The 15,383-nt window shown below is 45.1% G+C and overlaps 1 protein-coding gene across 5 annotated transcripts in view; it reads left to right on the forward strand.

The window, feature by feature from the left end:
• The window catches only part of ARHGAP17 (Rho GTPase activating protein 17), an 89,465-nt gene that overhangs the window by 29,073 nt on the left and 45,009 nt on the right, over positions 1 to 15,383 (forward strand). For all 5 annotated transcript variants that reach the window (XR_009558887.1, XR_004042692.2, XM_030871538.2 and 2 more), the window contains exons 2-3: positions 6,519 to 6,558; positions 10,213 to 10,317. Coding sequence is in view for 3 of the 5 variants with exons in the window: in XM_030871538.2 (XP_030727398.1) it covers positions 6,519 to 6,558; positions 10,213 to 10,317 (145 nt within the window). In the remaining 2 variants the exon portion in view is untranslated. The remainder of the gene's footprint in view (positions 1 to 6,518; positions 6,559 to 10,212; positions 10,318 to 15,383) is intronic.

Below are 15,383 nucleotides of genomic sequence, written 5' to 3' on the forward strand. Positions count from 1 at the left end.
TGTATACACACACACACACACACACACACACACACACACACACAGGAACATTATTCAGCCGTGAGAAAGAAGGAAATCAGGAAATCCTGCCATTTGCAACACATGGATGACATTATGAAGGACATTATGCTAAGTGAAATAAACCAGACAGAGAAAGACAAATACTATATTATCTCACTTATATGTGAAATCTTAAAAAAAAAAGTCAAACTTATGGAAACAGAGTAGAATGGTGGTTACCAGGGACTGGGGAATCAGGGAAATGGGGAGATGCTAGTCAAAGGGTATAAGCCTTCAGTTATAAGATGAATAAATTCTGGGGATCTAATGTACAGCATGGCGACTATAGTTAATAATACATACTTGACATCTGTTAAGAGAGTAGATCTTAAGCATTCTCACAACTATAACAAAAAAGGTAATGGACGGGGCTTCCCTGGTGGCGCAGTGGTTGAGAGTCCGCCTGCCAATGCAGGGGACACGGGTTCGTGCCCCAGGCCGGGAAGATCCCACATGCCGCGGAGCAGCTAGGCGCGTGAGCCATGGAATGGATGTGTTCATTAACCTGATTGTGGTAGTCATTTCACAATGTATATGTAAGTCAAATCATCACACTGTATACTTTAAATATATATAGTTTTTTTTTTTTGTTTTGTTTTGTTTTGTTTTTGCGGTACACGGGCCTCTTACTGTTGTGGCCTCTCCTGTTGCGGCGCACAGGCTCCGGACGCGCAGGTTCAGCGGCCATGGCTCACGGGCCCAGCCTCTCCGCGGCATGTGAGATCTTCCCGGACCAGGGCACGAACCCATGTCCCCTGCATCGGCAGGCGGACTCTCAACCACTGTGCCACCAGGGAAGCCCAAATATATACAGTTTTATTGGTCAATTATACTTCAGTAAAGCTGGGGAGAAAATAATCTTTCTTGATATTTGTCTTTCTCTGACCTACTTCACTGAAATTATTTAAAATTGCCTATAATCAGGAAAGATTATTTCCCCCCAGCTTTACTGATGTATAATTGACCAATAAAACTGTACCTCTGGGGCTTCCCTGGTGGCGCAGTGGTTGAGAGTCCGCCTGCCGATGCAGGGGACACGGGTTCGTGCCCCGGTCCGGGAAGATTCCACATACCGCGGAGTGGCTGGGCCCGTGAGCCATGGCCGCTGAGCCTGCGCGTTCGGAGCCTGTGCTCCGCAACGGGAGGGGCCACAGCAGTGAGAGGCCCGCGTACCGCAAAAAAAAAAAAAAAAAAAAAAAAAAAACTGTACCTCATTGCAGTTTTTATTTGCAGCTGAGCATAGTAGTGCCTATGGACTTTTTGATTTTTCCAAAGTTAATTCTTGCTTTCTTTTTATATTGGCTTTGTTTTCTTTGTGGCTGTCTCAGTGCTATGCTCATATAACTGACTCTCAAAAAAAAAAACCCTGATTTGTATTACTTGCATTTGTTTGCATTGTATTAGATTTTTTTTCATTTCATGTTACCAGTGTGAGGTCACTGAACAAGGAGCTGGGATGAGATGCACAGAGTTGGTCCTCCTGGACCACTGAGCTGTTACTAAGTCATACCTGCTAAGCACCCTCATTGGGATTTTATTTTATCTTATTAATTAGTTAATTTTTAATTGAAGTATAGTTGGTTTACAGTGTTGTGTTAATTTCTGATTTATAGCAAAGTGATTCAGTTACACATACACATATATATATCCTTTTCCATTATGGTTTATTATAAGATATTGAATATAGTTTCCTGTGCTATACAGTAGGACCTTGTTGTTTATCTATTTTATATATAGTAGTTTGTCCCTGTTAAATCCCAAACTCCTACTAATTTATTCCTTCTTCCCTCTTCCCCTGTGATAACCATAAGTTTGTTTTCTATGTCTGTGAATCTGTTTCTGTTTTGTAAGTAAGTTCATTTGAATCATATTCTAGATTCCACATATAGGTGATATCATATGATATTTGTCCTTCTCCGTCTGACTTTCTTCACTTAGTATGGTAATCTCTAGGTCCATCCAGGTTGCTGCAAGTGACATTATTGTATTCTTTTGTATGGCTGAGTAATATTCCATTGTTTATATATACCACATCTTCTTTATTCATTTGTTGATGAACACTTATGTTGCTTCCATGTCTTGCCTATTGTAAATAGTGCTGCAGCGAATATTGGGATACATATATCTTTTTGAATTATAATTTTGTCTGGAATATATGCCCAGGAGTGGGATTGCTGGATCATACGATAACTCTATTTTTAGTTTTTAAGGAACCTCCATACTGTTTTCCATAGTGGAAACTTACATTCCCACCAACAGTGTAGGAGGGGCCCCTTTTCTCCACACCCTCTCCAGCATTTGTTATTTGTAGACTTTTTAATGATAGCCATTCTGACCAGTGTGGTGGTACCTCATTGTAGTTTTGATTTGCATTTCTCTAACAGTTAGCAATGTTGAGCATCTTTTCATGTGCCCACTGGCCATCTGTACCACATTGGGATTTTGAAACTAAGTTTTCCTCTTCTATTTTAAAAATTTTGTTTCAAAAGAGGACGTATTTGCTCTGAATCTATTCTTTTGAACTTGTGAATATTTTAATAGGCCTTGGTACTCTTCTCTGTGTATACTTATACCTACAGAAAGAGATTTCAGAGTGCTGTCAGAGGTGCCCAGGGCCCTATCCAGACCTTTGGGTTCTGGCCAGTGAAGACAAGGTGAAAGTTACATAGTCCAGTGGTGGTACTTTGCTTGAGGAGTGGCAAGGCTGTCGATCGAGAGGGAGTAGTGGTGAAGCTATGGCGGTCTCATGCCAGGTCTGTCCCTGCTAGGCCAACTGTCAGACTTCTTTCTGAGGCTGCTTGCTTGAGCTTATAGTCAGCTGGGGCCCTGCTCCACTTCCCTAACTGGCGTGACTACCTGGGTTTGGGGCTTCAGCAGTGCCTGGCACCACGTGTGCCAAGCGAGGGCTGGGATGGCATATTGGCTTGCTGCTTGCAGAACTTGTTCATAGAGTTGAGAGTTGACCTCTTCTGGAAGCTGGGACCTCGACCTCATCTCCAGGCTGGGCTCCTCTGGACCTGGGAGGTATTTGAGTCAGGTCAGAGTTCCAGTTTCCTGCAGAAACCAATGAGTGAGCCACTCCTGTAGGCATCTCCAAGTTACCTGGGGCACCGCTGTGACGACCAGTATTGGAATTCTCTGTGCCAACGCCTGGGTTTAACTTGACGTGCCGTCACTCAAGTGTGGGCTGGGGGTGGGGGCCACCATACTTGTTGCGTCTCGTGCTGCTCTGAGCCTAGCAGTGTTTTGAGGTCATTCTAGGGGATCCCACCATTTTTGGGCCAAATGGCTTTTCCTTCTCTTGCGTTGGTTCATGGGCAAGATCATGCAGCCTTCCATGGCGCAGTGTATCTGATAAAAAGGCTTCAAATTTTCTGGTTCACTGATGCTCTTCCTTCCCCCCTCCTTCAATGATCAGAACTGAAACAGTTTTTTTCTTTCTCCTTTAAAAAATTTCTGGTTCGTTTCAATGGGAATTTGGTAGGGAATGTTAAATGACTTGGTTTAAATCACTATTTGAGCCAGAAATCCAAAATGTCACTTTGTAGTGATTCTGGGTATAACATTGTATGGCAACAATGCTGCCTTTTTGGACTGTGGAGAAAAAGTCTTTGTAAAAAATGATCGTGATCTGGCAGCTGAGGCTCCAACAACTCAGAATGCTCTGCCAGTTGGAATGGGCATCATCAGAAAATCACACCAGTCCCTGCCCCACCTCACACCAGTTAGAATGGGCATCATCAGAAAATCTACAAACAACAAATGCTGGAGAGGGTGTGGAGAAAAGGGAACCCTCTTGCACTGTTGGTGGGAATGTAAATTGATACCGCCACTATGGAGAACAGTATGGAGGTTCCTTAAAAAACTAAAAATAGAACTAAAAACTAAAAATAGATTGTTGGCTGCCACATGGATCTTCTAGAAAGGTCCTTGAAGTCCACAGGAGTTCTGAAGCATAGATAAGGGAAAGTTGTGAAAATACTTTGGTTTTTCTTGTTTGTTTGTTTTGTTTTTTTGCGGTACGCGGGCCTCTCACTGTTGTGGCCTCTCCCGTTGTGGAGCAAAGGCTCCGGATGCGCAGGCTCAGCGGTCATGGCTCACGGGCCCAGCCGCTCCACGGCATGTGGGATCTTCCCGGACCGGGGCACAAACCCGTGTCCCCTGCATCGGCAGGCAGACTCGCAACCACTGCGCCACCAGGGAAGGCCCACTTTGTTTCTTTTGAAAATAAAGATGAGATAGCTGAAGGAAGGAAGACTCAATTGTTGTTACTCATTGCATAACGTTTCTGGATTTGTGACAGACTTGTTTGCTGTGAAACTCAGAAATGGTCATTTGAAGAACTGAAGTTTAATTTTCTCTAGAGCAGTCTTTTCTCAAAGTGTGGTCTACAGGCCTCCTGCCATGGAATTCTGGGCAGGGAGGGGCTTGTTAAAAATGCAGGGTCTCACACACCTATGGTCAACTAGTCTATGACAAAAGAGGCAAGGATATACAATGGGAAAAGACAGACTCTTCAATAAGTGGTGTTGGGAAAACTGGGCAGCTGCATGTAAAAGAATGAAATTAGAACACTCCCTAACACCATACACAAAAATAAACTGAAAATGGATTAGAGACCTAAATGTAAGACCGGTCGCTATAAAACTCTTAGAGGAAAACGTAGGAAGAACACTCTTTGACATTAATCAAAGCAAGATCTTTTTTGATCCACCTCCTAGAGTAATGGAAATAAAAACAAAAATAAACAAATGGGACCTAATAAAACTTAAAAGCTTTTGCACAGCAAAGGAAACCATAAACAAAATGAAAAGACAACCCTCAGAATAGGAGAAAATATTTGCAAACGAATCAACGGACAAAGGATTAATCTCCAAAATATATAAACAGCTCATGCAGCTCAATATTAAAAAAACAAACAACCCAATCCAAAAATGGGCAGAAGACCTAAACAGACATTTCTCCAAAGAAGACATACAGATGGCCAAGAAGCACATGAAAAGCTGCTCAACATCACTAATCATTAGAGAAATGCAAATCAAAACTACCATGAGGTATCACCTCACACCAGTTAGAATGAGCATCATCAGAAAATCTACAAACAACAAATGCTGGAGAGGGTGTGGAGAAAGGGGAACCCTCTTGCACTGTTGGTGGGAATGTAAATTGATACAGCCACTATGGAGAACAGTATGGAGGTTCCTTAAAAAACTAAACATAGAACTACCGTATGACCCAGCAATCCCACTACTGGGCATATACCCAGAGAAAACTATAATTCAAAAAGACACATGCACCCCAATGTTCACTGCAGCACTATTTACAATAGCCATGTCATGGAAGCAACCTAAATGCCCATCAACAGACAAATGGATAAAGAAGATGTGGCACATATATACGATGGAATATTACTCAGCCATAAAAAGGAATGAAATTGGGTCATTTGTAGAGACGTGGATGGATCTAGAGACTGTCGTACAGAATGAAGTCAGAGAAAAACAAATATCATATATTAACGCATATATGTGGAACCTAGAAAAATGGTACAGATCAACTGGTTTGCAGGGCAGAAATAGAGATGCAGATGTAGAGAACAAACGTATGGACACCAAGGGGGAAAGCGGCGGGAGGTGGGGGTAGTGGTGTGATGAATTGGGAGATTGGGATTGACATGTATATGTTGATGTGTATAAAATTGATGACTAATAAGAACCTGCTGTATAAAAAAATTAATAAAATTTTTAAAAAAATGCAGGGTCTCACTCCAGACCTATGGAATTAGAAACTCTTGAGGTGAGACCAGGAAAATGGCATTTTAAGACAGCACATCCTCCCCCAACTCCCTGGTGGGTCTGTGCATGCCCAAGTTTGAGAACCACTGGTCTCAATCATTTGTTCTTGTTTTGGGGTGCTATTCTCTGCAAACTTTCTTTTGTTTTTTTTTTTAATAAATTTATTTATTTTTGGCTGTGTTGGGTCTTTGTTGCTGCACACAGCTTTCTCTAGTTGCGGAGAGCGGGGGCTACTCTTCACTGTGGTGTGCGGGCTTCTCTTGTTGCGCAGCATGGGCTCTAGGGCACGTGGGCTTCAGTAGTTGCAGCGCACAGGCTCAGTAGTTGTGGCTTGCAGGCTGTAGAGTGCAGGCTCAGTAGTTGTGGCACACGGGCTTAGTTGCTCTGTGGCATGTGGGATCTTCCCAGACCAGGGCTCAAACCTGTGTCTCCTGCATTGGCAGGTGGATTCTTAACCACTGTGCTACCAGGGAAGCACCTCATTTGTTTTTTTTCTTTGGTTTTTTCTTAAGTTGCCCTCTGATATAAAAATTGGTAAAATTTGTCCCCTTGTGATCATTCATTTCTGTCTGTTTTGTTTTAAACTCCAGGACAATAATTACTCGATTTCATGAGTTGCTTTTTATTTCTGAATGTCTGATTTTGAACTTTTCATTTTTCCCACAGAGCCGAGAAAACAGAAGTCCTCAGTGATGATCTGTTACAGGTAACAAAAGAAAGACTTTTAAAAATGCTCTGTTTAAACAACAACAGCAACAAAAACCCATAGGAAGAACTGAAGCTTATGGTTCTTTGCTTTTTTTTGGGTTTTGCCTGAAACAGAATTAGTGTGATTAGCATGGTTTTGAGCAGGAAAGAAAAGCAGTTGAGTTGTGCGGTGATCAAAAGGGGATCTGAAACTTGGGTGTCATGTTATGAAGTTCAGATGGAGCTAGTCCTGGGTTCAAGTGCCAGGTGTTGGGGTGAGCACAGGGGAGGAGCCTGGCTGGCCCGGCCGGTCCACTGGCACTGTGGCCTGGTCATGCGTCCTGGGCAGGCTGCTGCGCTGGCGACCTTGATGGGACAGGCTCTGCCAGCTGTGGCAGTGGCCCCACTGGTTCCAACCTAGATTTCAGGTTTTTTGCTCCCTTTTATGCTTCTTCCCTAAAAGTGACCTAAGTTGGGTCCTGAAGGACTCAGAGTCTCAGTGACAGTGACCAGATCTCAGAACCCCCCAGGGGCCCTAGTGTGGCCTCACACCAATGGGCCAGACTTTCCTTTCCATAGGGAGGGGCGTTTCCTGCTGGGGACCTTAGCCAGGGCCACTCACGCCATTTCTCAACAGGTTTCCCTAACTTTGGGGCTGGGAGTTTCTCCCAGGAGGGCCTGGACCCTTTATACACATCACTTTAGCCAACCCCACTCCGTCCCCACCCACACCAAATACTTTGTGAAGGACAGGACCCCTTCTGCACCTTCTCCTTGCCTCTCATTTCCATCACCTGCCTCTGGTGCACTCCAGTGAGTCCCTGGAGACCAGAGATCTGCTCCCAGGTGGCTTTCTGTCTCTTCCCACGCAAAGAAGGAGCTGCATAATTTTAAAAAAAGCTATTTCTGCCCCACCATGCCAAAACAGCCTTCTAAATTATGGCAGTCTTTTGCAGGTAGAAGATTTTAAGAGCACTTTTTTTTTCTACTTTTGAGGACTAGAAGTTTTTATCAAGGATGAGAAGGGTTTTTTCAAGAAAAGATTTATTAAGGAATCATAGTCTTTAAAAAATTTTTTTATTAAGGCATAGTTGATATACAATATTATAGTTTAAGAATCAGATTCTTAACAGTATTTCCTCACTGGTTTTTATCAGATATTTCAAATCCATTTTCAGAATTTTAGAAATATTGTTTGGTTACACTAGGTTTTCCTGTCAGCATTCTCCCACCTACATCCCACGTCAGTAATATACGTCATTCCATTTCATCCTTTAAGCCCTGCAAGGAGGCCAGAGGCCTTGCAGGCAGGTGGAGGATGGCAGAGATCGCACGGGACTCAGACAGTGACTGTCTGTGCTTGTCCCTTTGCCCAAACGTCCGCTGGGGCCTGAGGAGTTTGCTAGTTTCTAGGAACTCCCTTTTTTTTTTAAATTTATTTTATTGAAGTATAGTTGATTTACAGTGCTGTGTTAATTTCTGCTATACAACAAAGTGATTCAGTTATACACATATGTACATTCTTTTTCATATTCTTTTCCATTATGGTTTGTCACAGGATATAGGAACTCCTTATTTTATAACACAGATACTCCATGTCTGCGGCAATTGTTTTCCTGCTCTGATTTCTGTTTGTTTGTTTTTTTAACCGTAAAGAAGGCATGTAATGGTTCAAAGTGCTGAGTGCTGGGTCTGGTGACCAGCCACCTGGATTCCCATCCCAGGTCTGCCCCTGACTAGCTCGGTGGCCTCGGGAATTCACTTAACCTCCCTCTGCCTCAGTTTCCACTTCTCTAAAAGGAGGGTAATCACTGTATCACCGCATGGGTTTGTTAGGAGGGATTCATGGGTTAAACATGGTTAGCACTGGGAGTGGGGCCCGTCACGTAGTGAGGGCTAAATATTATATTAGTGATTTGTTGGTATGATTACCACTGTCACAAGCCACAGAGCTTTTTTTTTCAGTACGCGGGCCCCTCACCGCTGTGGCCTCTCCCACGCAGGCTCAGCGGCCGTGGCCCACGGGCCCAGCTGCTCCGTGGCATGTGGGATCCTCCCGGACCGGGGCACAAACCCGCGTCCCCTGCATCGGCAGGCAGACTCTCAACCACTGCACCGCCAGGGAAGCCCCCACAGAGATTACTTTGTTTCTGATGTGAGACTTCCCTTAATTTGCTCTTTCTCCTGCCTCTTTTCTTAGATCTCTGGTAGAGCAGTTCAAGAGGCTGCCTTTTTATCTTGTTTGTATGGAGTTTACCCAGGAGGCTGTGAATCCCAGGAGGGTGGGAACCACAATTTACTTACTGTTGTTTTTCTAATACCTTGTACAGGGTATATACTTGTTCTTTCAACAAATATTACCTTCCATTTGGGCCAGGCAGTGATCTAGGCACTTGGGATAAATCTGTGAACAAAACAGACCAAGGCCCTATCCCTTCGGACTTTACATTCTAGTGGAAATTGGAATCAAGTGAAATGGAGTTTTGGGGGTTTTCTCCCCTCCCCCCCGCTTTTGTGGCAAATGAAGAATGTGTATTAGTTTTCCAATGTCTTAGAATCGGGTCATTATAAGATTTGGGGCAAGTAATGTGGCATCTGGCCCTAAATAAATGTGGCTGCAGATCGGGGTCCTGGGATGGGGCCTTGGTTGTATCTGAAGAAGGCCTGCTTGAGAAAGAGGCACAAAACCATCTCATTGGGTAAAATGTTTTGGGGTAAAAATGTATTCTGCTTTGAACTTGTTGATTTTTCTTTAAAATAGAAAGCATCCCTAAGGGCCTGCCCTCATTCTTAATGAGTCATCAGAATACACATTTTTGGCATTCCTTCCTGTAAAAAGCAGCTCTCTTTGCCATAAACAGCCATATCCCAGCAATAATATTTTGGGAAGCTAATCGTGATGTGTGGGCCCCTAAGTCAGTGTTTCTTACGGCTGGCTGTCCGTTCTGCTTTAGAGGTTTATTATTAAAAAAAAAAAAAAACCACCCCAAGCCCAATAAGGAATAATGTTGAAAACATTGATCTTGAGTTTTAGTTGTGGAACATTTTTTTTGATTCTCTGTCTGTTGTACCGTGTGTGGAGGGCTCCATTGCCATGTGCAGGAGAGAGCTGAATGTCCCTGTGGCTCTCCCACTTGGCCTTGGGCCTGAGGCTGGGCTTAGGCTGTTCATCTGCAGTTCTGCTGGTTGGACCTGGGACTTTGCTGGTGCTGTAGTGTGTGAGTTTGTCACCACTTATCTGATAGCAAGTTCTAGTCAGGACTGTCCCCTACCCCTGGACATGAATTCAGCCTTTAAGGGATCTGAAAACTCAGTGTTTCTCAACTAGGGGTGATTTTGCCCTCCGGGGGGATATTTGACAATGTCTGGGGGCAGTCTTGGTTGTCACGAAGAGGGGAGTTGGGTGCTACTGGCATCTAGTGGGTGGAGACCAGAAATGATGGTAAACCTACTGATGATGCACGGGACAGCTGCCCACAACCCAGAATTCTCCAGCCCACGTATCCATAGTGAGAAGCCCTGGGGTAGCTGCATGGGAACCATTTCCATTTCCATCCAAGTGAAAAATTCAACGGCAGGATGCTTTTTCCTGCCTACATGCAAACACCGCAGGAGGAAGAGGCTGCGTTGGTCTTGAGCCTTGCCAACGGCTCATCTGTCTTTGTGTTGTCAGATCGAGCGGCGCTTGGACACAGTGCGCTCCATGTGTCACCATTCCCACAAGCGCCTGGTGGCCTGCTTCCAGGGGCAGCACGGCACCGATGCCGAGAGGAGACACGTGAGTACCGGGTGGACTTGGAGCCGTGGTTCTCGCCCCGTCTCTGAGAGGCTCTTCTCCCTCTATCAGTCGATTTTTCCCAAGCAGCATCAGCAGATTTGCCTGCAGACCTGTACCTTGTATCGACATTCACGTTCACGACACCGGCCTTATCATAGCATTCTTTTGTGCTTAAGACATCCCTGAGCCGAAAGCCATATTCACACTGAATTCTCTCCAGGTGCTTTTAGAGATGTGTCATCATAAGAGAATGGACACATCAGTTAGGAATCCTCTGATGGCAGAAAGCTGCAAGCCTCTCTTAAAGTGACTGAGAAAGTAGAGTTTATTGGCGTACTAACTGAAAAGTCCAGTAGTCAGGATGGACTCCAGGTAAGGCTTGGGCTAGGCTTTCGGTGATGTAAACCAGGACCCCAGTTTCTTTCCTTCTCTCCTTCTCTCCCCTCGGCCTTCTTCAGTGTCTGCCTTATCCCTCGTGGTTGCAAGCTGGCTACCAGCAGCTCCCATGGGCTACCTACTTCCTTGTGCACGTCCAGCAGGAATAGAGAGCGTCTCTTCCAGTAGTTTTTCTTAATGGAGTGAGAAGACTTCTTTTTTCCATACTTTTGGCAGGTAGAAATCCCTTCCCATTGCATTGATCTTGTTGAGTCACATTCTCCATTACTGAACAAACTCCTCCCACAACCCACAACCAGTTACTGCGGGGAGGGATGAGGTTGGGCGAGGAGACAGGACGTGCTGGTTGGCATAAGCTAACCACAGCTCACCCCAGAGCATGGGCTGTGGTCCTACCTCCAGCTCATAGGCTCCATTGAGACCAGGATAGGTCCTTAGGAGGACTCAGGAAGGATGGGCTCTAGGAAACAATCAAATGTCTACTCCAGGGTATGTTCAGAGCGTCCAGGTCCCCGTGTCCCACCAGCAGAGCACAGCAGCTTTGTTCGTCAGGCAGTTCCGCCCTTAGTTTTATGAGTTCCCAGCTTACGAGCATACCCTGACCCCCCATATAACATTAAGGTGGGAGTTTCCATGGCACACAGGGAAGCTATGATTTCCCATATATATATTTTCTTAGATTTCTTAAATTTCTTTATTTTTGGCTGCTTTGGGTCTTCGTTGCTGCACGCAGGCTTTCTCTAGTTGCGGTGAGCAGGGGCTACTCTTCGTTGCGGTGCATGGGCGTCTCATTGCAGTGCCTTCACTTGTTGCGGAGCACGGGCTCTAGGCATGTGGGCTTCAGTAGTTGTGGCACACGGGCTCAGTAGTTGTGGCTCACAGACTCTAGAGCGCGGGCTCAGTAGTTGTGGCACACAGGTTTAGTTGCTCCGCGGCATGTGGGATCTTCCCGGACCAGGGCTTGAACCCATGTCCTCTGCATTGGCAGGCAGATTCTTAACCACTGCACCACCAGGGAAGCCCATCCCATATTGTTTTATTTGCCACTAGATGTCTCAAAAGGAAGAGCTGCTGTGCAGACGATCTGTGTCACCCTCCTTTTATATTTCCTACACACATTTCTGGCCAACTTGACAACAGGGTTACTCCTCTCTTGCACAGCACATAGTTTCCGCAGTGATGTGTATCAAAGGAGCAGAAGTCTGCATGCACCTCCGATTCCAGGAGTGCTTGCTGCAGTTCCCGTCCATCAGAACCAGGCCCAATCCACTGGTCCTGCCCCCTCTGCCCCTTTGCATTCTCTTGCCATGGCTTCTGCTCTGCCTGCCCTTTTAATATTGTTTCCTAAGCTTCTGCCCTTCATCTCCTTATTCTCGCCATCACATTCCTTGGGCCGCCTCCTCTCTTCTCATGGCGCCTAACTAATGTGTTTATTCAGACACTTGTAAACCATTTTCAACGAAGCAAAAAACTTCCTCCCGTAGTTGTCTATTTTAGCACGCATAACCAGTTCTTCTGTGTTGACTCTTGGATTCTATCCACCCTAGTATGCAAGTTAGGTTATCTTTTTTTATGAGTGAAGGGCATGTGTTTGTTTTGTTTTTTAATATATTTATATATTTATTTATTTGGCTGCGTTGGGTCTTTGTTGCTGCACGGGGGCACTCTCTAGTTGCAGCGAGCGGGGGCAACTCTTCGTTGTGGTGCGTGGGCTTATTGTGGTGGCTTCTCTTGTTGCGGAGCATGGGCTCTAGGCGCGCGGGCTTCAGTAGTTGTGGCACGCAGGCTCAGTAGTTGTGGCTCGTGGGCTGTAGAGTGCAGGCTCAGTAGTTGTGGCTCACGGGCTTAGTTGCTCTGCACCATGTGGGATCTTCCCGGACCAGGGCTCGAACTCGTGTTCCCTGCATTGGCAGGCAGATTCTTAAGCACTGAGCCACCAGGGAAGCCCTCCCTTTTGTCTTATCCTCAGCCTCCCGTACCTGCTTGATTAGCAAGTCCTGTGATTCTCTTTGTGACTGTTTCTTGAATTTCTCACCTCTGCTCCATCTTTACCACCTTCACCTAGTGCAAGACCTGATTACCTCTCATTATCTGGACTGTTGCAGTCACCTCTTGAGCTACATTTCCTGCCTCTGATTTCCTTTTTTTCCAGCCTTTCTTCAACCTGATCACCAGAGATGGTTTCCTGAAATACAAATTGATCTTGTCATCCTTCTGCCTAAAAAAAAAAAAAAATCTTAAGCTTAGTTGTTCTCAACAGGGACCAGAATTACACTCCTGGGGATATTTGGAAATGTGTGGAGACTTTTTTGGTTGCCATAAGGTCTGGGGGACACTACTGGCATTTGGAGGGGGACCAAGATGGCTGGAGGGATAGTTCCACATAAGGAAGCATCCCATAATACCACTGATGCTCTGGCAGGGACGATGGCTAGTTCCCATTGCCTGGGTTAAAATCGAAGCTCTTTTTTTTGTTGTTATTTTTTAATTGAAATATAGTGGACTAATATTATATTAGTTTCAGGTGTATAACATCATGATTCAGTATTTTTATAGATTACACTCCATTTAAAGTTATTGTGAAGTATTGGCCATATTCTCTGTGCCGTACAAAATACCGTAAAGTCCGAGCGCTTCAGATGACTTCAGCCGTTCATAATCTCATCACATTTCCCTCATCAGTCTCGGTATCTCCCGCTTCCTCCCATTCATGCTGTAGGCCAGTGTCATTCACACAGATTGTCTTGTTGTTCCTTTGGTCTGCTTTGAAACACAGCCCAGGTGTCACATAAATTCATTAAAAACAAACAAATTAAGTATTTATCAAACACCTACTATGTACAAGTGCTGGAGCTATAAAATGAATTCGATGTAGTGTCTCCCTTAAAAGGTGCTCATAGCCTGGTGGGGGAGGCTTCCTCCACAAATGGATAATTATAAAAACAACATACTAAACAAAATATGCACAGGGTATTATGGGAGGACCAAGAATGGGCACCAGAGGAGGAGAGGGGTAGTCAAGGGAGGCTTCCTGGTGAAGGTGGTGGCCTAGCTGTAAAGGAGGAAAATGAGTGGCAGGTGATGGGCCTATTCCAGGCAACAGGGGCAAAGGTGCCTCTCCCTCATTTCTAAAACCTAATGCCTTAGGCTTCCTTTTCCAGCCTTGAACCAAAGTGCCCAAGACAGGGCTCAGAGGTTGTCTACGCTCTGCACGTGGGACGAAGAGTCGCCATGGAATAGATGATAGGTGACCACGAGAGGTCGGCAGTCTCTCGTGCTCTAGAAAGTACAGGAGGAGCCTTGCAAAAGCCCCACCAGAAGCTCCCATGCGTGTGAAGAGGCAAGAATTGGAGGGAAGAGAGACAGGGCAGGTGGCCTTCTCAGCCCAAACTGTTGACATGGCATAGCTTATGTCGTGGTTCATATTAGACCTGGAATTGTTTCTTTTCGTGCAGCTGGCATGCCTTTTATAAATTAGGAAGCCCTCAGCCCTCTCCGTGGAGGAGTTTGATGTTGCTAGACAGCATGTTCATTAATCAGCTCAAATGTTAAATGAGCAGAATGTCCTTATTTCTGTACATCGGGAACCAGGATTGTTGATGCTTTGGAGTCAGGGCATGGAAACCACAGGTTAGTTACAACTGGGCACTTGAATGATACTTGTCAAAGTAAACTCCTCTCTTTATGATTTTTTTTTTGCCATAGAGCTCCAGAGTTGCACAAAGTATATTTCTGTTGATTACTGCACTTATCCTACATTAAATTCCCTTAGAAAGGCAGCATAAGTAAAAGGATGAATTATCCTCTATTCTGATCAAAGCGCACTGCCCATTTTCTCACATCTTCCTGGTCTATTAATGTGGAAGCTGGGAACGTCTCCTTGTGGGGCAGATGAAGCCTGTTATTTATTTATTTGAACATAACCTGAGGGGGAGGAGAGATGGGTAAATATATTTGTTCATTATTTATTTTTAAGTTTCTGTGTACCATTTTGAATGGGCTGTCCAGCTACATGGGCAAAGTCGATAATATGCAAAAGAACGTAACATGAGGTCTCTCCCAGCCCTGTTCCCCGGGCACCCAGTTCCCCTCTCCAGGACCACCAGTAGTAGCAGTTTCTTGTACAGCCTTCCAGAGATATTTTAGAAGTGTAACAGATGGAGCCCTTTGAAGGCAGGAAAGGCAGGTGACATGCCCGAGGTCAAGGCAGAGCAATGCCACGGCAAGGTGGACCCCAGGTCTTTGACATCAGTTCCCATTCTACTGGGAAGGCAAAATTACATGGGGTACCGCAGCAATGAAAGCATTTTTTGTTGGCAGATCGTGGTGTTACAACCAACCCACATGCTACTTTCCAGGCCTCTTCTGCCTATGTTCTGAGATAAGCCATTAGCTAGTCACGGACAGACTCTGAACCGGGGCTTGGGCTTTTAGCACCGAGGTCTAGCTCTGTACCCTCACCGGGGCGCCTGGCCAGGCCATGTAATCCCCCTGGGCTTCACATTCCCCAGCTGCACAATTAGAACATGAATCAGATGATCCTTACAGTCATTTCCAGCTGAAAAACAAATCTCTGATAGGAAAATGAGTGACTTGGTGCCTAAAAATTTTTTTTTAATTTTTTGGATATTTAGCTAGATATTTTCAGATCTTTAACTAAATCTAAATCT

This window comes from Globicephala melas, chromosome 15, assembly GCF_963455315.2.
Source record: "Globicephala melas chromosome 15, mGloMel1.2, whole genome shotgun sequence".
NCBI classification, from domain to species: domain Eukaryota; kingdom Metazoa; phylum Chordata; class Mammalia; order Artiodactyla; family Delphinidae; genus Globicephala; species Globicephala melas.